Source organism: Oncorhynchus kisutch, linkage group LG30, assembly GCF_002021735.2.
Source record: "Oncorhynchus kisutch isolate 150728-3 linkage group LG30, Okis_V2, whole genome shotgun sequence".
Lineage (NCBI taxonomy): Eukaryota > Metazoa > Chordata > Actinopteri > Salmoniformes > Salmonidae > Oncorhynchus > Oncorhynchus kisutch.
Genome location: NC_034203.2, coordinates 41,154,596 through 41,179,357, shown reverse-complemented (window position 1 = coordinate 41,179,357; position 24,762 = coordinate 41,154,596). Strand labels below are relative to the sequence as shown.

The 24,762-nt window shown below is 44.6% G+C and overlaps 3 protein-coding genes across 3 annotated transcripts; 2 read left to right on the top strand and 1 right to left on the bottom strand.

Moving 5' to 3' along the window:
• The first annotated feature begins 2,080 nt into the window (after positions 1–2,080).
• cdcp2 (CUB domain containing protein 2) lies at positions 2,081–9,082 on the top strand. The gene is made up of 7 exons (XM_020467657.2): positions 2,081–2,366; positions 4,017–4,364; positions 4,565–4,716; positions 4,925–5,120; positions 6,975–7,328; positions 7,475–7,653; positions 7,983–9,082. The coding sequence occupies exons 1-7, from the start codon at positions 2,312–2,314 to the stop codon at positions 8,292–8,294; spliced, it is 1,596 nt and encodes a 531-aa protein (XP_020323246.1). The 5' UTR covers positions 2,081–2,311; the 3' UTR covers positions 8,295–9,082.
• A 1,437-nt stretch (positions 9,083–10,519) lies between these two features.
• Positions 10,520–12,423, bottom strand: tceanc2 (transcription elongation factor A (SII) N-terminal and central domain containing 2). The gene is made up of 4 exons (XM_020466651.2): positions 11,933–12,423; positions 11,673–11,814; positions 11,161–11,357; positions 10,520–10,897 (listed from the first exon to the last, which is right to left on the bottom strand). Exons 1-4 carry the CDS (start codon positions 12,029–12,031, stop codon positions 10,709–10,711), a joined length of 627 nt encoding a protein of 208 aa, XP_020322240.1. The 5' UTR covers positions 12,032–12,423; the 3' UTR covers positions 10,520–10,708.
• tmem59 (transmembrane protein 59) lies at positions 12,409–21,981 on the top strand. Its single transcript, XM_020466650.2, has 8 exons — positions 12,409–12,676; positions 13,147–13,252; positions 14,160–14,254; positions 14,600–14,752; positions 14,998–15,073; positions 17,215–17,341; positions 17,571–17,688; positions 20,766–21,981. The coding sequence occupies exons 1-8, from the start codon at positions 12,521–12,523 to the stop codon at positions 20,916–20,918; spliced, it is 984 nt and encodes a 327-aa protein (XP_020322239.1). The 5' UTR covers positions 12,409–12,520; the 3' UTR covers positions 20,919–21,981.
• The last annotated feature ends 2,781 nt before the right edge of the window (positions 21,982–24,762 follow it).

Here is a 24,762-nt window from a genome sequence, read left to right as displayed (position 1 = left end):
ACCATGTTGTGTTGCTACCATGTTGTGTTGCTACCATGTTGTGTTGCTACCATGCTGTGCTGCTACCATGTTGTGTTGCTACCATGTTGTGTTGCTACCATGTTGTGTTGCTACCATGTTGTGTTGCTACCATGCTGTGATGCTACCATGTTGTGTTGCTACCATGCTGTGTTGCTACCATGCTGTGTTGCAACCATGTTGTGTTGCTACCATGCTGTGTTGCTACCATGCTGTGTTGTCATGTGTTCTATATTTGTATTTAATTTATTAGTATCTTTATTCCCAGTCCCCGTCCCCGCAGGAGGCCTTTTGACTTGCCTAGTTAAATAAAGATTAAATAAAGTAAATACAAATATATCCTGACACTAACCACAAGACGGCCTAGCTCATGAGGACCTGCTCAACAGTAGGGTTAGAACCAAAACCTGCACACACAGAGCTCCCCGGGAGAAGGGCCAGCCCTGCTTAAGACTCCACAATGAAAGTGAATGTGTTCCCACTGTCCAGATACTCCATGAACTTCATCAACGCTTCAACAAGATCTGGGACAGATCTATATATACAGTGCCTTGCGAAAGTATTCGCGAAAGTATTCGGCCCCCTTGAACTTTGCGACCTTTTTCCACATTTCAGGCTTCAAACATAAAGATATAAAACTGTATTTTTTGGTGAAGAATCAACAACAAGTGGGACACAATCATGAAGTGGAACGACATTTATTGGATATTTCAAACTTTTTTAACAAATCAAAAACTGAAAAATTGGGCGTGCAAAAAATGAAATGTGGCAAAAGGTCGCAAAGTTCAAGGGGGCCGAATACTTTCGCAAGGCACTGTATATAACCACCATATATCTGCCTCCCTCAGTGAACCCCATCTCTCTCTCTCTCTCTCTCTCTCTCTCTCTCCTCTCTCTCTCTCTCTCTCTCTCTCTCTCTCTCTCTCTCTCTCTCTCTCTCCTCTCTCTCTCCTCTCTCTCTCTCTCTCTCTCTCTCTCTCTCTCTCTCTCTCTCTGTGTGTGTGTGAACCCCCATCTCTCTCTCTCTCTCTCTCCCTCCCTCAGTGAACCCACATCTCTCTCTCTCCCTCCCTCCCTCAGTGAACCCACATCTCTCTCTCTCTCCCTCCCTCCCTCAGTGAACCCCCATCTCTCTCTCTCCCTCCCTCAGTGAACCCCCATCTCTCTCTCTCCCTCCCCCTCAGTGAACCCCCATCTCTCTCCCCCCGTTCCCCCTCAGTGAACCCCCATCTCTCTCCCTCCCCCTCAGTGAACCCCCATCTCTCTCCCTCCCCCTCAGTGAACCCCCGCCTCTTTCTCTCTCGCTCAGTGAACCCTAATCTCTCTCTCTCCCTCCCCCTCAGTGAACCCCCATCTCTCTCCCTCATTCCCCCTCAGTGAACCCCCATCTCTCTCCCTCGTTCCCCCTCAGTGAACACCCATCTCTCCCTCCCTCAGTGAACCCCCATCTCTCCCTCTCCCTCAGTGAACCCCCATCTCTCCCTCCCCCTCAGTGAACCCCCATCTCTCCCTCCCCCTCAGTGAACCCCCATCTCTCCCTCCCCCTCAGTGAACCCCCATCTCTCCCTCCCCCTTCAGTGAACCCCCATCTCTCCCTCCCCCTCAGTGAACCCCCATCTCTCCCTCCCCCTCAGTGAACCCCCATCTCTCCCTCCCCTTCAGTGAACCCCCATCTCTCCCTCCCCCTCAGTGAACCCCCATCTCTCCCTCCCCTTCAGTGAACCCCCATCTCTCCCTCCCCCTCAGTGAACCCCCATCTCTCCCTCCCCTTCAGTGAACCCCCATCTCTCCCTCCCCTTCAGTGAACCCCCATCTCTCCCTCCCCTTCAGTGAACCCCCATCTCTCCCTCCCCCTCAGTGAACCCCCATCTCTCCCTCCCCTTCAGTGAACTCCCATCTCTCCCTCCCCCTCAGTGAACCCCCATCTCCCCCACCCACATTTATTTTTGTGATAGAGGGATGAAGTGTCCTCCATCCTGGTGCCGTCTCCTTTATAAACTCCATAGCAGCTGCATGGTGTCCAGTGTGAGCGTGTGACACCGTCATTACTAATTTATCCCATCTTTCCATACGGAGCCCTGACAAGCCACCTTTGCCACTTGTTCACTCGAAATACCCAACATATCGGGTTCCTCCGCCAAGATCCTATTCCAGTTTCTCCCACCTCTGCCATCATCCCAGGGCTGTGGTGACAGGACTTTGCTCTTGTTTTTCTATTTATTTGTATTGCCATTGGCTTTGTAATCCTATTTGAAGTGTGACAACAAACGATAACAACAACAGGACTTTTAGGATGGATATACTCTTTTATTTACTGTTGGTTGTTGGCAAGGCTGTTTCTAAGAAAGGTGAGCTTTTTCCATTTAATATATTGCTATAACATTTGCCTCAGCAAATTCAGTTACAACGCTCACAGAGCCTTCGGGAAGTATTCAGACCTTTTAACTTTCACTTTTTTCTTTTTACATTACAGCCTTATTCGAAAATAGATTTTTTTTTAAAGAAATATATATATATATATATCAGCAATCGACACACTATACCCCATAATAACAACGCAAAAAACATGTTTTAAAAATAAAAATCTTTGCAAATGTGTTACAAATTAACTTTATTTACATAAATATTCAGACCCGTTGCTATGAGACTCTAAATTGAGTTCAGGTGCATCCTGTTTCCATTGATCATCCTTGAGATGTTTCTACAACTTGATTGAAGTCCACCTGTTGTAAATTCAATTGATTGGACATGATTTGGAAAGGCACACACCTGTCTATATAAGGTCCCACAGTTGACAGTGCATGTCAGAGCAAAAAACCAAGCCATGAGGTCAAAGGAATTGTCTGTAGAGCTCCGAGAAAGGGTTGTGTCGAGACACAGATCTGGGGAAGTTTCCAAAAACTTTTATGCAGCATTGAAGGTCTCCCTCGGGGGAGAAGGGCCTTAGTCGGGGAGGTGACCAAGAACACGATGGTCACTGTGACAGAGCTCTAGAGTTCTTCTGTGGAGATGGGAGAACCTTCCAGAAGGACAGCCATCTCTGCTGCACTCCACCAATCAGGCCTTTATGCTAGTGGCCAGACAGAAGCCACTCCTCAGTAAATGGCGCTTGACAGCCCGCTTGGAGTTTGCCAAAGGGCAACCAAAGACTCTCAGACCATGAGAAACAAGATTCTCTGGTCTGATGAAACCAAGATTGAACTCTTTGGCCTGAATGCCAAGCGTCAAGTCTAGAAGAAACCTGGCACGATCCCTACGGTGAAGCATGGTGGTGGCAGCATCATGCTGTGGGGATATTTTTCAGGGACTGGGAGACTAGTCAGGATTGTGGCAAAGATGAACAGAGCAAAGTACAGAGAGATCATTGATGAAAACCTTCGGGACACATCTCTGAATGTCCTTTAGTGGCCCCACCAGAGCCCGGACTTGAACCCGATTTAACATTTCCGGAGAGACCTGAAAATAGCTGTGCAGCAACGCTTCCCATCCAACCTGACAGAACTTGAGAGGATCAGCAGAGAAGAATGGGAGAAACTCCCCAAATACAGGTGTTCCAAGCTTGTAGCATCATACCCAAGAAGACTTGAGGCTGTAATCTCTGCCAAAGGTGTTTCAACAATGTTCTGAGTAAAGGGTCTGAATACTTATGTAAATGTTATTTAATTTTTTTATAGATTTTGAAAAATTGATAAAAACCTGTTTTTTCTTTGGTCATTATGGGGTATTGTGTGTAGATGGATGAGGGGGAAAAAAATATTTACATCCATTTTAGAATATGGTTGTAACGTAACAATGTGGAAAAAGTCAAGGGGTCTGAATACTTTCTGAATGCACTGTATATGTGTTGTAACTGTTACTAATGTGTAAATTATAAACTAATACATAACAGTAAACTAATTACAAAACTTTTACAAAACCCTCAGTCTACACTATATATAAAAAATATATATAATCTATAAAACTACACCTTTTACTCATCTAACTTATATTTCACCAAGGGGTGAAATGTGGTGGGATCCTCTCTGCCTCTTCCGGCAACATCTCCAGCCCCAACTACCCAGGTCTTTACCCGTACAACATGGAGTGTGTGTGGCTGATTGTAGTGGCCGAGGGGTCCTCCGTCCTGCTCACCTTCCACGACTTTGAGTTGGAGTATCACGTCACCTGCTCCTATGACCACATCAAGATCTATAACGGTGTATCCGAGGATGAGGGGAACCTACTGGGGACGTTCTGTGGTGTCATGTCCCCTCCTCAGTTCACCTCCTCCTGGAATGTTATGTCGCTCATTTTCCACTCCGATCGTCATGTGACTCACAGAGGGTTCTCTGTGAGCTACAGGAAAGGTGAGCTTTTACTTTCTCACACAGGATAATCAAAGCCATTGATATGCATGTATGGCTTTGCTGAGTACAGCCACTCAAACCTCACAGTACCCACAACTAGGAACAAGACAAGGCCTTTGAGTAGTTGAATCAGGTGTTTTAACTTAGAGCTGGGCTGGAACAAAATCCTGCACACCCTGTCTCTCTCTCTCTCCCACCAGACATGTGCGGTGGGGTCCTAACCGGTCTGTCTGGCATCATCTCCAGCCCCGGCTACAGTCCAGATACCCAGTACAGCAACAACGCCGACTGTTCCTGGACGGTCCATGTATCCAACCACAGCGTGGTCAGTCTGGTCTTCCTCGACTTCCAGGTACGTTCTCTAACATGTAAAGACAATCGATGCATCCCAAATGGTACCCCCCAATTGAATCTATATAGTTCACTACTTTGGGCCAGAGCCCGGACACTATATGGGGAATAAGGAGCCAATTGGGATGCACATACTGGAAGATTCTAAGTATCCCGAATGGGTCATAAATATGACGTGATAAAATAAACATGTAATTCATTCACTCCAGCTGGAGAACAACGAGGACTGTAACTTTGACTTCGTGGCTCTCTTCGACGGCCCCACCGTCACCCACAGACACCTGGGGAACTACTGTGGAGGGGAGACACCTCCTAAAATTGTTACTACCTCCAACCAGCTGCTGGTGGTGTTCAAGTCTGACTTCAACATCGGGGGACGAGGGTTCAAGGCTTACTACTACTCAGGTAGGTAGGATGCTGGGAGTCGTGTACCACGGGTTTACAGATCACTGCTGGGAGTCGTATACCACGGGTTTACAGATCACTGCTGGGAGTCGTATACTACGGGTTTACAGATCACTGCTGGGAGTCGTATACTATGGGTTTACAGATCACTAAATCACTCGCTCGTGGCTAAATCACTCGCTCGTGGCTAAATCACTCGCTCGTGGCTAAATCACTCGCTCGTGGCTAAATCACTCCCTCGTGGCTAAATCACTCCCTCGTGGCTAAATCACTCCCTCGTGGCTAAATCACTCCCTCGTGGTTAATCACTCCCTCGTGGTTAATCACTCCCTCGTGGTTAATCACTCCCTCGTGGTTAATCACTCCCTCGTGGCTAAATCACTCCCTCGTGGCTAAATCACTCCCTCGTGGCTAAATCACTCCCTCGTGGCTAAATCACTCCCTCGTGGCTAAATCACTCCCTCGTGGCTAAATCACTCCCTCGTGGCTAAATCACTCCCTCGTGGCTAAATCACTCGCTCATGGCTAAATCACTCGCTCATGGCTGTCCTGTACTATACCGAGGCCCACAGGGAGGGATTAAACTGTCCTTTACTATACTGAGGCCCACAGGGAGGGATTAAACTGTCCTGTACTATACCGAGGCCCACTGGGAGGGATTAAACTGTCCTGTACTATACTGAAGCCCACGGGGAGGGATTAAACTGTCCTGTACTATACTGAGGCCCACGGGGGGGATTAAACTGTCCTGTACTATACTGAGGCCCACGGGGAGGGATTAAACTGTCCTGTACTATACAGAGGCCCACAGGGAGGGATTAAACTGTCCTGTACTATACTGAGGCCCACAGGGAGGGATTAAACTGTCCTGTACTATACCGAGGCCCACAGGGAGGGATTAAACTGTCCTGTACTATACCGAGGCCCACAGGGAGGGATTAAACTGTCCTGTACTATACCGAGGCCCACAGGGAGGGATTAAACTGTCCTGTACTATACTGAGGCCCACAGGGAGGGATTAAACTGTCCTGTACTATACTGAGGCCCACAGGGAGGGATTAAACTGTCCTGTACTATACTGAAGTCCATGGGGAGGGATTAAACTGTCCTGTACTATACCGAGGCCCATGGGGGGGGATTAAACTGTCCTGTACTATACCGAAGCCCACAGGGAGGGATTAAACTGTCCTGTACTATACTGAGGCCCACGGGGAGGGATTAAACTGTCCTGTACTATACTGAGGCCCACGGGGAGGGATTAAACTGTCCTGTACTATACTGAGGCCCACGGGGAGGGATTAAACTGTCCTGTACTATACTGAGGCCCACAGGGAGGGATTAAACTGTCCTGTACTATACTGAGGCCCACAGGGAGGGATTAAACTGTCCTGTACTATACTGAGGCCCACGGGGAGGGATTAAACTGTCCTGTACTATACCGAGGCCCACAGGGAGGGATTAAACTGTCCTGTACTATACTGAGGCCCACGGGGAGGGATTAAACTGTCCTGTACTATACTGAGGCCCACAGGGAGGGATTAAACTGTCCTGTACTATACTGAGGCCCACGGGGAGGGATTAAACTGTCCTGTACTATACCGAGGCCCACAGGGAGGGATTAAACTGTCCTGTACTATACTGAGGCCCACGGGGAGGGATTAAACTGTCCTATACTATACTGAAGTCCATGGGGGGGGATTAAACTGCACATTCACTGACACCAGGACTGTATTCGGTAGGGAGAAAATGTTTTGAAACAGGAAGGTACTAGCAACACATTTTGTTACATTTTGTCTACTGTGTGACCTACTTAAGACAACCCTGTTTTGCCCTGTATGTCCATCTGTCTGACAGGTGAATGCCAGCAGGTGCTGTCTGTACCAAGTGCAAATTTCACCAGCCCCCACTACCCTAACATCTACCCAAACAACATCAACTGTCACTGGACCATCAACCTGGCCGCGGGATACCGCATCAAACTGTTCTTCAACGCTATGGAGCTGGAGGACAGGAACAGCCTATCAGACGAGTGTGACTATGACTCTGTAGCAGTGCATGATGGGAGCAGGGAGACAACCCCGTTGCTAGGGCGATGGTGTGGCTCGGAACAACCCGGGTCTTTGATCTCTAAGAGCAACAACATGCTGGTGGTCCTCAGTACAGACAGGAACTATGCTTATAAAGGGTTCTCTGCTTCCTATGTTGGAGGTGAGTGTCTGAACTGAAGCACGGCTGGCCGAAAGTTATCCAAACTATCAAGTTTATACTTGTTTAAATCATTCAAGAGACAAATGCAATTACAAACGTGTGTGTGTGTGTTCGTGCTTGTGTTATGTCTCCACCTCCGATCCCAGTGGTACCAGTTAACATCAGCTGTACGAGGACAGAGTTTACCATCCACATCTCCCAGCAGTCACTGCCTGGGCTGGAACGTGAGAGTATCTATCTGGGGGACCGCTCATGTCCCGCCCAGCTGACACCTACCACCTATAAGATACTGGCACGTTTCGAAAAATGTGGCACTGCAGGCCAGGTAACTAACTACCCACTGGTTGATTCAAATTGTTTCCATTTTAATTCAATTGCATTGAGCCAACGTGGAATAGACGTTGAATTGTCATCTGTGCCTAGTGGGTAGCCACGGGCATGATGATGACGCTAGTTTATAGCGGTTTCATTTTTCTTCTTCATTTGTCCATTTTATTGAAGCAACAGGACAGTGTGTAAGGGAATTAAGGATACTAGAGGATGTGACAAAATAGCACTGGGACCGGGATTTGATCCCACACGGTCACAAGCATATGTTGTCTGTTTGTTGTCCATCTGTATAACCCTGACCCTTAACCTCTAACCCCTGACCAGCCACGGCGTAACATCACCATGCTGGTGAACACGCTCTACATCGACTTCTCCGACGGGAAGGGGAGGAGCATCCAGGAGTACGAGGTACAGTGCGACGCCCAGCGCAAGATGGCCACCATTCACATTGTCTCAGCCGAGGAGCGCCAGAGGATGAACGAGCTGGCCCGACGCCAAGCAGAGGGGTCTGGGGGAGGGGGAGGGAAGGAGGCAGACCCAGAGCCTCACGACCCCAGTGATATAGTGTTTATTAGCATCTGTGTGCTGGCGGTTGTACTGATGGTGATCGCTGTAATCTGGCTGGTACTGCTTTAGTAGAGATGGGGGTACGAGGAGGGAGAAGAGGGCAGAGGTGGGCGACGCAGTCTGTGAGCCAGGACATGTTGAGGTTTATAATGAAAACTGACAGATATATTTTTGTAATAAAATGTCTATATTGCTCATTTCAATTGTACCAAAACAATTATTTAATATTGTCGCCGCTCTTGACATTCATAACGACATTCAATAAAAACACAGGCAGAGATCAACATTTGATTTACTTCAATATATAAAATCTAAGATGAATACAAAACAGCTCAATTAAAAGAGGTAGGCCTAATTCATACGATTAATGACCGTGTGCTCCAAATGTCTTTCACCATTTTAGAAAAAGGCACCAATCCAGTATTTGCCAGAATGTCCCAGGTTTCCAGACACCTGACACCAGGTGTTCGGGGCTAAGTGGCTAGCTTCTTCTTGTGATTGGAGACCAGCTTTTTTTTTTTTTAAAGCACCAGTCCAGAAACAACTGGCATGTCGCAGTCTTCCTTTGCAGCAGGTCTCATGGGTCTGTGTTTAGCTACCAACATGTTTGAGTAGATCCATTTGAGCAAAGCGAGGCTCAGAATCCCCCTATCTTGATCAAAGAATCTGATTCTTTATTTTGGGTTGCTTTGTAGAGCAGTGATTCTGCTCAGTCCGACCGCAACAGAGTCGATCTCAAACACTTCAACAGTCTTCTGCAGCTGGATTGGGGTTAGCTAGCCACTTGTTAGGTTTGACTACACGCTTTGAATATATATATACATACACACACATACAGTACCAGTCAAACGTTTGGACACTACTCATTCAAAGGTTATTCTTAATTTTTTACATTGTAGAATAATAGTGAAGACTTCAAAAGCATGAAATAACACATCGAATCATGTAGTAACCAAAAAAGGTGTTAAACATATGAGATTCTTCAAAGTAGCCACCCTTTGCCTTGATGACAGCTTTGCACACTCTTGGCATTCTCTCAACCAGCTTCATGAGGTAGTCACCTGGAATTCATATCAAATAACAGGTGTGCCTTGTTAAAAGTTGATTTGTGGAATTTCTTTCCTTAATGCGTTTGAGCCAATCAGCTGTGTTGTGACAAGGTAGGGGGGATTTACAGAAAATATCCCTATTTGGTAAAAGACCAAGTCCATATTATGGCAAATAAGCAAAGAGAAACTACAGAAATTCATTACTTGAAGACATGAAGGTCAGTCAAGACGAAAAATGTCAAGAACTTTGAAAGTTTCTTCAAGTGCAGTCGCAAAAACCATCAAGCACTATGATGAAACTGGCTCTCACGAGGACAGCCACAGGAAAGGAAGACCCAGATGTATCTCTGCTGCAGAGGATATGTTCATGTTTTTGTGGCCCCACCCCCATCAAAGTTCCTCATCCCTAATCTAGTCCAAGTGTTCAGAGTTAACTGCACCTCAGATTGCAGCCCAAATAAATGCTTCACAGAGTTCAAGTAACAGACACATCTCAACATCCACTGTTCAGCGGAGAGTGTGTGAATCAGGCCTTCGTGGTCAAATTGCTGCAAAGAAACCACTACTAAAGGAAACCAATAAGAAGAGACTTGAGATTTATTCAGAATTCAAGGCACTCTTATCCAGCATGGCTACCACAGCATTCTGTAGAGATACGCCATCCCATCTGGTTTGCGCTTAGTGGGACTTTGATTTGTTTTTCAACAGGACAATGACCCAACAGATCGCCAAGCTGTGTAAGGACTATTTGACCAAGAAGGAGAGAGATGCATCAGATGACCTGGCCTCCACAATCACCCGACCTCAACCCAATTGAGACGGTTTTGGCATTAGTTTTTTTAACCTTTATTTAACTAGGCAGGTCAGTTAAGAACAAATTATTATTTACAATGACGGCCTAGGAACAGGGGTAACATGGGCTTTGTTCAGGGGCAGAATGACAGATTTTTACCTTGTCAGCTCGGGGATTCGACCTAGCAACCTTTCGGTTACTGGCCCAACGCTCTAACCACTAGGCTACCTGCCACCCCAAAATGGGACCGAAAGTTGGACCGCAGAGTGAAGGAAAAGCAGCCAACTAGTGCTCAGCATATGTGGGAACTTCTTCAAGACTGTTGGAAAACCATTCCTCATGAAGCTGGTTAAGAGAATGCCAAGAGTGTACAAAGCTGCCATCAAGACCAAGGTTGGCTACTTTGAAGAATCAAAATAAATTATTTTGATTTGTTTAACACTTTTTTTGTTACTACATGATTCTGTGTTATTTCATACTTTAGTTTTGATGTCTTCACTATTATTCTACAATATAAAAACCCTGGAATGTGTAGGTGTTTCCAAACATTCGACCGGTACAGTGTGTGCTGTATATATATATACCCACAAAGAACCCTTTTAGATATTTTTTCCATAGAGAAGGTTCTGAACAGAGTGCATTTACTTCTTGTGGGTGGACACCAGCTGGTTTACTGGGATCTTACTCTCCTTGACTTGACCCCTGACCTCTGGCTGGTGTTTGAGGGCGAAGACCAGCTTCCTGATAGTTCGTCTGTAGGAGCCGCTGACCAGCCGAGAACTCTGGTGGAACACCTCTCTCTCTATGTTCTCCACCAGACCACTGTCTGTCTAATAGATCACATATAATGAGAGGAAGATTACTATATTGTCCAATGTTCTAGAATGTCCAACAGAAATTTGTGTTCTGTGAGTATGTGTTCTGTGTATGTGTTCTCCCAAAGACAGAGCAAGAGACACCAAGACAGAGGGAGGTACCAAGAGACACAGGCAGAGAGAGTGAGACAGAGAAAGGAAGAGAGACAAAGAGACAGTGAGAGAAAGAGAGAGATTGGTGTATTGACAATCCCAACACACAGTAAAAGCCCCCTCACCTCCACTTCCAGAGCTTCAGACAACATTCTCCTGGCGTTGTTCCTCAGTCCCTCAGTCTGCTTGTCACAGCGTACTTCTATGGAGGGCTTGTTGGAGTGCTCTTCAATGAAGCGCCTCCATACAGTGTACACTTCAGCCGCTAGGGAACTCACCTCAGGGTCGGGGTGATGCTTACGCATCTTGTTAACAGTGTGGCCTAAGAGGGAAAGAGACGAGCAGAGTTATCTGTGAGTGTGTGTGTTGACTGTGTTTGGTTGTATTTGTGTACCAGAATGAGATGAACTGAACATAGATGACAAACTTTTAACAGGTGTAGTTTTTTAGGAAATGAATGAATACACTACTAGACTGTTTTGATAGATTAAGTGAATGGCAAGGGAAGCAATGCCATGATCCAAGTTCACAGACAGTGTGCTAAAAGAGAACTAAGGAATGAGGCTCCTTCCAGTTTGTGTGATTACCTCAAGTGAAGCGTCCCAATGGCAACAGGGTTGTTGGACTTTTCCCTTACCTATTCTGGTTGACTTGAGCACCTCCTTGGACGGCATCTTCTTGTTGAGCTCTGCCAGGGCTAGTAGCAGATTCTCCTTGGTCTGGCCAGGCAGTTCCAGCATGGACTTGTACCTTTCAATGTCTTCAATCACCACCACTCTCTGGTAGGAAAGGAAGACAGATCATAGATGTGTTATGTACGCATGTTTATTAGGCAGGCCTAAGTGCACAATATCATATCATGTTTGACTTGAGAAGGGGTTGGTGACAAACACTTACGCGTAGAGACTCAATAGTTGCTTGTCGATACACCTTTTCTTTACCCTTCGTTTCCTTGGGTACTTCCCCGTTTGGTAGACGCACCCCGAATTTGTCCATTTTCCAAGGTGTTGGATTTATTTATGGATGGGGGGATGGGGATGGGGGGGGGGGTCGATCATCGATATAGTATTTTATTTGTAATCATTATGAAGAGTTCGTAAACGAACAGGGAAAACAACTCTTCCAAATACTTGTTCTCCTGCGAAAAAAGGTGTTCGGTTGACAAGCGTCTTAACTAAGCGGCGCGAGTTCACGTACTACCTACCGGTAGATCGATTTCAGTGGCATTGACAATGCGTAAATAGCTCCAAATTCAGAGTGTTTTCTAGTATTATCCTCGTATGGTGTAAAAATAAAATAAAAACGCTTCAAGAAGATTGGTGGACTTTAATTTTCTCTTTGAAATCTGCGCCGCTAGGGACTAGTTGTAACATCCACGACCCAAACATCCCGAATCATGATTTTATTCTCGCGAGATTTCCACGAACGAGGAAGAAGAAGGAGCACTCGCTTGTTGTTTGTTGGGATTTTTCGCAGCAGGCTAAAATGAGGGCATTGAAGTCCTTTCGTGTGTTCGTGAGTCTGTGCTTCGTGCTCGCATACACCTCGGCAACTGCCGATGTTTTTGATGGAGTTTTGGGAAATACTGCGTCTTGCCATAAGACATGTCAAATGACTTACAGTTTGCACACATATCCTCGGGTGAGTTGCTGCAAGCTAGCTAGTAACGTTAGCCGTTTTGCTAGCTAAGCAAGTCTACTAACGGTACACCCCAAAAAAAGCTGGATAAGCTAAACTGTTATTCAGCAACCGAAAAAGGACTCTGTGGCACCTACAGTGTATTGGGCTGTTGTAGACGTCTGTCCTGTGCATGGTTGTAATGAGTGATTCAGATTGGAGGTGCCGAGTGGGCTTTTTTTCCCCTCGATTGTTTGTATCTTAACGTTACATTTTTAGTACGACATTTTTTAGAAGTACGTAGCGACGGTGACGGGAGTAACGTTTAAAATGTAGATTACAGTAGTTGCTCAGCGAAATGAACGTGCTTTTGACGTAACTCTTGCGGAGCTGGTAAATGGGAGTTTGAATCGGAGCTTTCTGAGCGTTCGAGAGAGAGAACACAAAGATACTGCTTCAGTCCTGTCCATGACTGTGTTCGTCTGTGTTTGTAGGAGGAGGAACTGTACGCCTGCCAGAGAGGTTGTCGCCTGTTCTCCATTTGCCAGTTCGTGGGTGACAGCGAGGATCTGAACCAAACTAAAGTCGAGTGTGACTCCAGTAAGATTCTCATGCAATGTCTTCAAAACAGATAGCTAGCAGCATGACTGGTACTAAGTATATAGACTCATGTGCAGGAAACAGATAATACAACTGTAAAGGCAGTTTACAGTTGAACCAAAAGCTTTATTACAAGATTTCAGGGAGGGAGAAAGAAGGCCGAGGCAAATAAAATGTCTAACGGGCCTCTTGGAAACAGGCCCTTTATATTCTAATCAGAAAGTACCAAATGTTCCCTAAACATCAGCTTGAGAGGCTTGTACGAAGTCAAACCAAAAGACAGTGACTTTTCAAGCTGCTACAGAATCAGTGTTCGTAATGTCATCAATACAATAATAATCAGGGTGTCCTTGTCGAAGAATCTAAACTTTTTTTTTTTTTAAATGTCATGGCTTGGGGGCCCACATTGATTTTGTTATCATCTTAGTTACTCAGATAGCCTAAGAACACGGCATACGCCATAACAAAATGTTTAGAATGGCAGGAAATTAGCTTTAAAACTATAAAATTCTCTCTCTGCCCCCCCAAAATGTGTCTGGGCCAAGAGGACAGTGCCATTGGCCACGCCCACTACCCCATTTTGATTCAGAAAACAACATAGTGACAAGTTACAACGTACATTGAGTATACCAAACGTTAGGAACACCTTTCCTACAATTGAATTGCACCCCCATTTTACCCCCAGAACAGCCTCAATCGATTTGAATTCGTCATGATATACCCAATCATGTGTCCTTGCGATGTCTGACTAAATTATAGAAGACCACCTATACAGTTCTTCATTCGAATTAGTTAAAATTACACCATTTAGACAGTCTTCTGGTTCCATTTAGACAGTCTTCGAGTGTTATCTGATCTGTCTGTAACCTGTTTTATTTTAATTTTTTTACTTCCTGATTCTCCCCAGCTTGTCATGAAGCGTACAGCCAGTCAGAGGAGCAGTATGCCTGTAACCTGGGCTGCCAGAGTCAGCTACCGTTTGCTGAACAAAGACAAGAGCAGGTAGTGTTCTACACCGCTCCCTCAAACACACTCAAGTGACTGCCATTGTTTTGTTGAAGACTGATATTGACAACAGAAATATTGTTGGTGAACTGGGTGACATGTAGGACAATAAACTGGAGACAGCCTATTGGAGTAGAAAATGTTGTTAACCAAGTGTGTGTGTGTGAGGAGCCTGGTCCCAGATCTGTTTGTGCTATATAGCCAAGTCTTGCACCATTGACCATAACATTTGTCCAAAAAAAGCACAAACATTGCCTGGTCCCAGATATGTGATTCCTACCTGACCCCATGAACAAGGGATGTGTGTTTGACCCTTGACCCCATAATACTATCATCCTCCAGTTGCTGGCCATGATGCCCCGTATCCACCTACTGTACCCTTTGACTCTGGTGAGAGGGTTCTGGGATGATGTCATGAGTCAGGCCCACAGCTTAATCTCCTCCTCTTGGACCTTCTACCTCCAGGCTGACGACGGGAAGCTGGTCATCTTCCAGGTAGTGTTTTTTTTTTTTCGTGGAGCGACTTCAACCCTATTCATCCAAACTAGCACTCCTTTAGGATTATTTTTCACTTCCTGTTGCACATTGCCACTAATTGACTAATGGAACTTGAGTAGGTATTTTTTTCGTATTTAACCTTTATTTAACTAGGCAAGTCATAAACATAAGTTACCAAACAATTGACCTTTTATCAAAGTAATTGTTGGGTAACTTGAGTATGTCATTTGGTTTTTTAACAGACTGAACCACAGATCCAGTTTATTCCTGCGTTTGAGCTCCAGAAAGAGGAAGTCAGGGGAGAACCACAGAAGAGATGTAAGTCCTCTTTATCATATTCACAGTTACTAGCCGGCTACCATCCGGTACTCTACCCTGAACCCTAGAGACTGCTGCCCTATGTACATATACCCTGAGTGTACAAAACATTAGGACACCTTCCTAATAGTTGAACTCCCATAAGAACAGCCTCAATTCATCGGTGCATGGACACTACAATGTGTCGAAAGCATCTATGCTGGCCCATGTTGATTCCAATGCTTCCCGCAGTTGAATCAAGTTTGTTGGATGTCCTTTGGTGGACAAGTGACATCAATAAGGGATCGTAGCTTTCACCTAGTCAGTCTATGTTATGAAAAGAGCAGGTGTTCCTAATGTGTTGTACACTCAGTGTACATGTACATAGTCATTGGACACAAGTCACTTCAATAATGTTTACATACTGTTTTACCCACTTCATATGTATACTGTATTCTAGTCAAGGTTCCTCCTATATAGCTACTGCAGTACACACCTATTTTATATTAATATACTGTATATACACATCATTATATATATCTATATCATGAACGAATTAGGTGGACGCCTACTTGTTGAACATCTCATCCCAGAATCGTGGGCATTAATATGGAGTTGGTCCCACCTTTTCTGCTATAACAGCCTCCACTCTTCTGGGAAGGTTTTCCACTAGAGGTTGGAACATTGCTGCGGGGACTTGCATCCATTCAGCCACAAGCATTAGTGAGGTCAGAGACTGTTGGGCGATTAGGCCTGGCTCACAGTCGGCAATCTAGTTCATCCCAAAGGTGTTCGATGGGGTTGAGGTCAGGGCTCTGTGCAGGCCAGTCAAGTTCTTTCCACACCGATCTTGATAAACCATTTCTGAATGGACTTCGCTTTGTGCACGGGGGCATTGTCATGCTGAAACAGGAAAGGGCCTTCCCCAAACTGTTGCCACAAAGATGGAAGCACAGAATGGTCTAGAATGTCATTGTATGTTGTAGTGTTAAGATTTTCCTTCACTGGAACTAAGGGGCCCAAACCATGAAAAACAGCCAAAGACCAGTATTCCTCCTCCACCAAACTTTAATGTTGGCAGTATGCATTGGAGCAGGTAACGTTCTCCTGGCATCCATCAAACCCAGATTTGTCCGCTGGACTGCCAGATGGTGAAGCGTGATTCATCACTCCAGAGAATGCGAGTCCAATGGCAGCGAGCTTTACACCACTCCAGCCGAAGCTTGGCATTGCGCATGGCGATCTTAGGCTTGTGTGCAGCTGTTCGGCCATGGAAACCCATGAAACTTCCGACTAACAGTTATTGTGCTGCCAGAGGCAGTTTGGAACTCGGTAGTGAGTGTTGCAACCGAGGACAGACAATTTTTACCTGCTTCAGTACTTGGCGTTCCTGTTCTGTGAGCTTGTGTGGCCTACCACTTTGCGACTGAGCCGTTGTTGCTCCTAGACGCTTCCATGTCACAATAACAGCACTTACAGTTTGACCAGGGACAGCTCTAGCAGGGCAGAAATTTAACGAACTGACTTGTTGGAAAGGTGGCAACCCAAGACGGTACCACATTGAATGTCACTGAGCTATTCAGTAAGGCCAATGTTTGTCTATGGAGATTGCATGGCTGTGTGCTCGATTTTTATACACCTGTCAACAACGGGTGTGGCTGAAGTAGCCGAATCCACTAATTTGAAGGGGTGTATATATGCAGCAATATTCCAACATCTAGTGGAAAGCCTTCCCAGAAGAGTGGATGCTGTTATTGCAGCGGTGGGGGGCAACTCCATATTAATGCACATGATTTTGCAATGAGGTGTTTGACAGAGCAGGTGTCCACATTCTTTTTGCCATGTAGTGTTCTGGACTGACATTTCTTAATTTTGGCGATTTGTGTGTATTGTTAGGTATGCTGGATGGTTGGTACTAGAAACATAAGCATTTCACTTCACCTGCGATAACATTTGCAAAATATGTGTACTCTGCTGATTTTAAAATTTTATTTAAAATGTATATATTTTTATCAAATTGACAAACTGGAAAAACTAACTAAATGCTTTGTGTGCATGTAGTATTTACGTATGAACTTTTACAGAATCACAATGTTTACTGTGTAATGCAACAACAAAAAAACACAATTGGTAAGGAAACATGTCCATCTCTCCCGCTCCAGATCCTGGTCTTGGTAGCCCGGTGTACAAGGACTACCAGCGTAGTTTCGTCCAGGAGAGGGACAGGGACATGTATGTGGACCGCAGCATCAACGAGGACAACTACAACCTCTTCAGCTGTCTCTCCAGGTCAGTGACAGAAGGACACGCCTTGTACACAAACTATTAGGTTTAGATGGTTAATCAGGCAATACAGCTGAGGAAGCAGGAGGCGAAGTTCGGGGGTGCTAAAATAGAGTCCACGGTTTATATACTGAAGATTAACCTAAGATGTCAAGAAGGAAGTGTTTATGGAATAACACTGAGCTCCTGATTTGAATGACTCATTGATGTGTATCTGACATCCCTCTCTCTCCAGGAACCCCTGGCTCCCAGGCTGGATCCTGACCACCACTCTGATCCTGTCTATTCTGGTTCTCATCTGGATCTGCTGTGCTACTGTGGCGACCGCTGTTGACCAATATGTCCCAGCTGAGGTAACTCTTCCCTCTAGGTCAAAAATGATGAAGGAATATTCTAAAATCCCATAAATCTTTGCAGAAATGCAAAAAAGAAATAAAGGGACGGCACTGGTCCCACGAATCCCACTTAACCTGGGTACAGATCTGAATTTGTCCCATTTCGTCACAGGAGGATTTGATTGAATATTTAGAATCGCCACCCGGGTGCAGCTGGCAGAGGTGTTTTGTAGGCTATACAATGCAGTACCGTACCATAGTTTCTAAACCCAGGGGCGCAACATAGCGAGACTTCCAGGAACGCTTGTCAAGCAGACCACGCCAGGGTTTGGTGTTTGAGATGTCAATAAGGGAAGTTATTATTTATATATATATATATATATATTATTTTATTTTTCATTCGTTAATTTTCTCTAAATTGTGAAAGGTGCAACCTAGATTCGAGCCAATTTCTTAAGTAGTTGACCATGGTATTATTCAAACCTGGTGGAAGTGACACTGACACGGTGTATCCTATAATAACTCAAATACATAGGTAGGTTATGCTACAGTTAACACCATCTGCTATAAAATTCACTCACTTTAGGCAACGTCATTCCAAACAACAATGTAGGCTACTTTAAACAACACTATAATTAAACCAGGTCTAAAGGCATATCCCCATGAAACTGACTGACGTCAAATGGTTACTATGCAGTTGAATAATTATCATTCACGATTGAATGTGGTGGTGTTTTTGTCTTACAGTAACGCTCTGCTATTTGGTTCTGTTTGGTGGAATACTGAGATGGTTGTGATCTTGTAGACATTGATTCAGCTTTGATAAAATTTTGATCAAATGAACACCATTCGTCGGGGTAAAATATTGACCGTGTTTGAAATGTGTTACTAAATCTAGTCAATCAGGGGATTGAGTTGTTTGAGCCAGAAGGGCGTGGGTCGGAATTGAACCTTCACCGTCACAGATGTGTGCTGAAGGCAGCTTGGGTTGAATGTAATAATTCTAATTCCCTTCTCCCCTCTGCCAATCGCCATTCTCCGAAGCACCTCTCACTCGCGTGGCTCTCTCTCGGATATCTCAATTCTTATTTGCCGTGATCGAGGTCATTCTCACAGGCATCTCGGCTCTGAAGACGGACACATCGGGGACGTAACTGTAACCTTATCGAATTCCAAGGCACATATTGAAGATCTTAGGAGTACTGTCTACAGCCTCTCCTACCCCCCCTATATCAATCTCCTGTCCCCTCTCCCTATATCAATCTCCTGTCCCCTCTCCCTATATCAATCTCCTGTCCCCTCTCCCTATATCAATCTCCTGTCCCCTCTCCCTATATCAATCTCCTGTCCCCTCTCCCTATATCAATCTCCTGTCCCCTCTCCCTATATCAATCTCCTGTCCCCTCTCCCTATATCAATCTCCTGTCCCCTCTCCCTATATCAATCTCCTGTCCCCTCTCCCTATATCAATCTCCTGTCCCCTCTCCCTATATCAATCTCCTGTCCCCTCTCCCTATATCAATCTCCTGTCCCCTCTCCCTATATCAATCTCCTGTCCCCTCTCCCTATATCAATCTCCTGTCCCCTCTCCCTATATCAATCTCCTGTCCCCTCTCCCTATATCAATCTCCTGTCCCCTCTCCCTATATCAATCTCCTGTCCCCTCTCCCTATATCAATCTCCTGTCCCCTCTCCCTATATCAATCTCCTGTCCCCTCTCCCTATATCAATCTCCTGTCCCCTCTCCCTATATCAATCTCCTGTCCCCTCTCCCTATATCAATCTCCTGTCCCCTCTCCCTATATCAATCTCCTGTCCCCTCTCCCTATATCAATCTCCTGTCCCCTCCCCCCTTAGTTACAAGCCCTTAACCAACAATGCAGGTTTAAGAAAATATTTACTAAAATAAAATTGAAAAAAAAGTTACACAATAAAATAACAATGAGAGTATGTACAGGTAGGGGTAAAGTGACTATGCATAGATAATTAACAGCGAGTAGCAGCAGTGTAAAAACTAAGTGGGGGGGGGGGGGGGGGGTCAACGTAAATAGTTTGATGCCATTTGATTAATTGTTCATCAGTCTTATGGCTTGGGGGGGTAGAAGCTGTTAAGGAGCCTTTTGGATTTAGACTTGGTGCTCCGGTACCGCTTGCCGTGCAGTAGCAGAGAGAACAGTCTGACTTGGGTGACTGGAGTCTTTGACAATATAGTATATGGGTTCTGGATGACAGGAAGCTTGGCCCCAGTGATGTACAGAGCTTTACGCATTACCCTCTGTAGCGTCTTGCGGTCGGGTCAGGATGCTCTCGATGGGGCAGCTATATAACTTTTTGAGGATCTGGGGACCCATGTCAAATCTTTCCAGTCTCCTGGGGGGGCGGGCGTTGTCGTGCACTCTTCGACTTTCTTGGTGTGTTTGGACGATGATAGTTTGTTGGTGATGTGGACACCAAGGAACTTGAAACTCTCGACCGACTCCACTACAGCCCTGTCGATGTGAATGGAGGAATGTTCGGCCCACCTTTTCCTGTAGTCCACGATCATCTCCTTTGTCTTGCTAAATATTAGGAAAGTTGATCATTATAGTGGGCCTAGCCTATGGAAAGCTGATGGGATCCTCTTTTTAAGAGGCCATCAACTTTGTTGTCTCACAATTGCATAGCTCATGGACTCTCATGCAGTGTTGGATTACATTTTTGAATACATTTGCATTGATGTCAGAGTGATTAGAGGGACAAATAGAGTGCTGAGTACCAGGCAGTTAGCAAGTTTGGTAGGTTACTAATGACCATCAGCAGCATCCGAGCTTGGAAGAAGCCTAGTTACCTTGACTAAACGGTCACGACTCGTGACCACCAGTGTGGCGGGAATATACTCACCGCAACAGCCCTAGTCCAGGTAGCTATTTGGTTAACTATTTATCAGTCTTATGGCTTGAGGGTAGAAGCTGTTCAGGGTCCTGTTGGTTCAACTGACTGGTTTTAGTGAAAGGGTACTTAACAGTGGTTTATTAACACATGATAGCAATCAAGACAGAACCAAAGTCTCCCTATCAATATTGAAAATCAAACTTTTACGTCTTTTGTCTTTGTAGAAACTGAGTATCTATGGAGACATGGAGTACGCCAAGGACCAGAAACTGCTGACCCCTTACCCAGCATCCTCTCTGGTCATCATCACCTCTGGGCAGGAGGAGGAGGCTGGACCCCTCCCTTCCAAAGTTAACCTGGACCAGTCCAACATCTAAACATCAAACCAGCTAGCCTGGGCACCAGTCAGTTTGTGCTATCTTTCCGCTTCTTGCCACTCCTAAACTGGCAAGGACACAACCCAACCTTTACCCAGGCTACAAACCAACAGGGGGGAGATGATGATTAAGAGTAAAATGCCTTTTTATGGAGATTTTCGAGACTACAATTAATCAGGTTGAGGTTGAGGAAGGAAATCTAAGAAGATTTATGAAAAAGCATGCTAAATTGGGTATCCATTGAAAGGGGTGTTCTTCAGTCCAGGAGTAGGTTTAATCTGGGTCTGCAAACTGAAGCTGGCCCTTGTTTTTGTTTTAATTTCCCAGAAAGCCTAAGTCAGTCTTACTTTTTCACACTGTTAGAACCCGTTTTAGTCTAAAACTGCTTCTAGCACATTTTTTTTTTTTGTAGTGACTGTTGTCTTGTTCCTCTCTCAAGCTCTAGAGATTGGCATAAGAATTGGGGGGTGTTTATTGTTGTTCTGTGAATTGGCATAAAGTGATGCACTATCACGATGATGGCAGCACAGTTACATTAGCTTCTTTTTAAGACTTTCTTTGTTGGTGTGTGTGTATTCCAGACCCTCATTTGATGTATTATTGAATCATTATTATTTTGTTGTTTGAATTCTCTTCATGAGTCCCCAATGGCCCCCTATTCCCTAGATAGTGTTGTCAAAGAATACTGCACTAAAGGAAATAGGGAGCCATTGGGGATGTAGCACAAGTTTTATGTGCCAGTTTCATTTAGAATGTAGAAACCCTAAATACATTTTGGTGAAATGACACGGGTCAGTAACGGGCTATGTGCATCTACCACTACCGCTGCATCTATCCCTTTCACTTATTGTGGTCGTGTTTAATCTGTAGTGTTTGGGTGGAGGTTTTCTGTTTATAAGCAGCTCTTTGTCACAACAGAGACTTTTGTTTTAAAATATACAATTAACGCTGATAAATGTGACTTCAGATTTGCTTTAGACATGACAGCGCTGTGGGTTGTTGTAACTTTACTTTGGTTTTCTCCTGATGAGGAATGGTTTTGAAATAAACAAGATTGAGTCAAGCGGCTGTTTGTCTATATGTTATTTTGACAGCGTGATACTTCAAATACTTTAACTTGTAGTCATGTTTACCATATTGACTGTTCGGTCTGTCCTAAATCCTCTAAATCACAGCAACATGGCAAAAGGAGAACTTTGGAAGGAAGGGGTGTAAGTATCCAAGAAGTGCCTGCGTCACCCACAAATGATTTCCCTGTCCCCCTCCCTCCCTTTCTCTGTCTCTTCACTCTCATTAGTCTGGTCCTCTCCTTCCCCCTCCTCCCTCCCTCCTTAAACGTATGCTTAAGGGAAGAAGAGAAACGAAGTCTATCGAACATCAACGATTGAGTATCTATAGGGATGTTTGAGCTCCAGAAAAAGGAATCCCAGTTTATTTTTATTTAACTAGGCAAGTCAGTTAAGAACAAATTCTTATTTACAACGACGTCCTACTGGGGAACAATGAGTTAACTGCCTAGTTCAGGGGCAGAAAGACAGATCTTTTTTTTCAACATTGTCAGCTCGGGGATTCGATCGAGCAACCTTTCGGTTACAGACCCAACGCTCTAACCACGAGGCTACCTGCTCGTAAGGCCTCACTGTATCATTGTCCACCCAAGATCAGAGACATTATCTAATAAATCATGACAATGTTGTATTGCAACAATTTGGATTTACTTAGTGTGAAACACAATTTTTGATTAAAACGTTTCCATCTCCTACCACAATTCCAGGCATGAGACGCTGGTGTACAAGGACAACCAGCGTAGTTTTGTCCAAGAGAGGAACAGGGACATGTATGTGGACTGGAGCATCAACGAGGACAACTACAACCTCTTCAGCTGTCTCTCCAGGCCAATTCTCACAGGACACGTCTTCTGCCATTGGGCCTTTGAGCAAAGCACTTAACCCCTGAAACTGCTCCAGGGGTACTGCAGACTAGCTGATCCTGCTCTTTCAATCTCTCTGTGTGTTTTCTGTTCTCAACCAGTTAAGCAGGGGTTGGAACCGAATACTGGGGGGAAAAAAACATTTTTTGAGGAACAGAATCAGAACCAGGAACAAACGTGTTCAATCCTGTTCCAGAACAGAACCGTTATTTTAAAAAGCATTGGAACCAGTTAATAACTATTTCACATCCCAGGCATTTTTTTTCAGTCCCGCAAAAAAATGCAATGGGGCGCCAATTCTTGATCTTCACTAGGAACCACTGGCTTCACTAGGAACCACTGACTCGCACAATGGATCTTTCTGATCCTGTCTTTTCTGACTTTCATCTGGATCTGCTGTGATGCCATGGCAGCTAGTTCAATACATGTAGTTCAATACATCCCAGCTGAGGTAAGTCTTCTCCTAGGCTGAAAATATAAGTGTTAGTATTCTAATATCCCATAACTCTTTGCATAAATGAAGAAAAAAAACTAATGGATATGAACAAGCAAAATTGAAAATATTTATGTTGTCTTTGTAGAAACTGAGTATCTATTTGTATTTGTATTTATTATGGATCCCCATTAGTTCCTGCCAAGGCAGCAGCTACTCTTCCTGGGGTCCAGCAAAATTAAGGCAGTTTATACAATTTTAAAAACATTACAATATATTCACAGATTTCCCAACACACTGTGTGCCCTCAGGCCCCTTCTCCACCACCACATATCTACAGTACTAAATCCATGTGTATGTATAGTGCATATGTTATCATGTGTGTGTGTGTGTGTATGCATGTGTCTGTGCCAATGTTTGTGTTGCTTCACAGACCCTGTTGTTCCATAAGGTGTTTTTTTATCTGTTTTCTAAATCTAATTTTATTGCTGGCAAGAGTTACTTGATGTGGAATAGAGTTCCATATAGGCATGGCTCTATGTAGTACTGTGGAATAGAGTTCCATATAGGCATGGCTCTATGTAGTACTGTGGAATAGAGTTCCATATAGGCATGGCTCTATGTAGTACTGTGGAATAGAGTTCCATGTAGTCATGGCTCTATGTAGTACTGTGGAATAGAGTTCCATGTAGTCATGGCTCTATGTAGTACTGTGGAATAGAGTTCCATGTAGTCATGGCTCTATGTAGTACTGTGGAATAGAGTTCCATGTAGTCATGGCTCTATGTAGTACTGTGGAATAGAGTTCCATGTAGTCATGGCTCTGTGTAATACTGTGCACCTCCCATAGTCTGTTCTGGACTTGGGGACTGTGACTTCTCCCCAATATGTTTTGACCATGTCAGTTTACAATCTAGGGTTACTCCAAGCAGTTTAGTCATCTCAACTTGCTCAATTTCCACATTATTTATTACAATATTTAGTTGAGGTTTAGGGTTTAGTGAGTGTTTTGTTCCAAATACAACGCTTTTAGTTTTAGAAATATTTAGGGCTAACTTATTCCTTGCTACCCATTCTGAAACTAACTGCAGCTCTTTGTTAAGTGTTGCAGTCATTTCAGTTGCTGTAGTAGCTGACGTGTATAGTGTTGAGTCATCTGCATACATAGACACTCTGGCTTTACTCAAAGTCAGCGGCATGTCATATACATTTTTAAAAGAAAGGGGCCTAAACAGCTACTGTGGGTAATTCCTGATTCTACCTGGATTATATTTGAGAGGCTTCCATTAAAGAACCCCCTCTGTGTTCTGTTAGACAGGTAACTCTTTATCCACATTATAGCAGGGGGTGTAAAGCCATAACACATATGTTTTAGCAGGGGGTGTAAAGCCATAACACATATGTTTTAGCAGGGGGTGTAAAGCCATAACACATATGTTTTAGCAGGGGGTGTAAAGCCATAACACATATGTTTTAGCAGG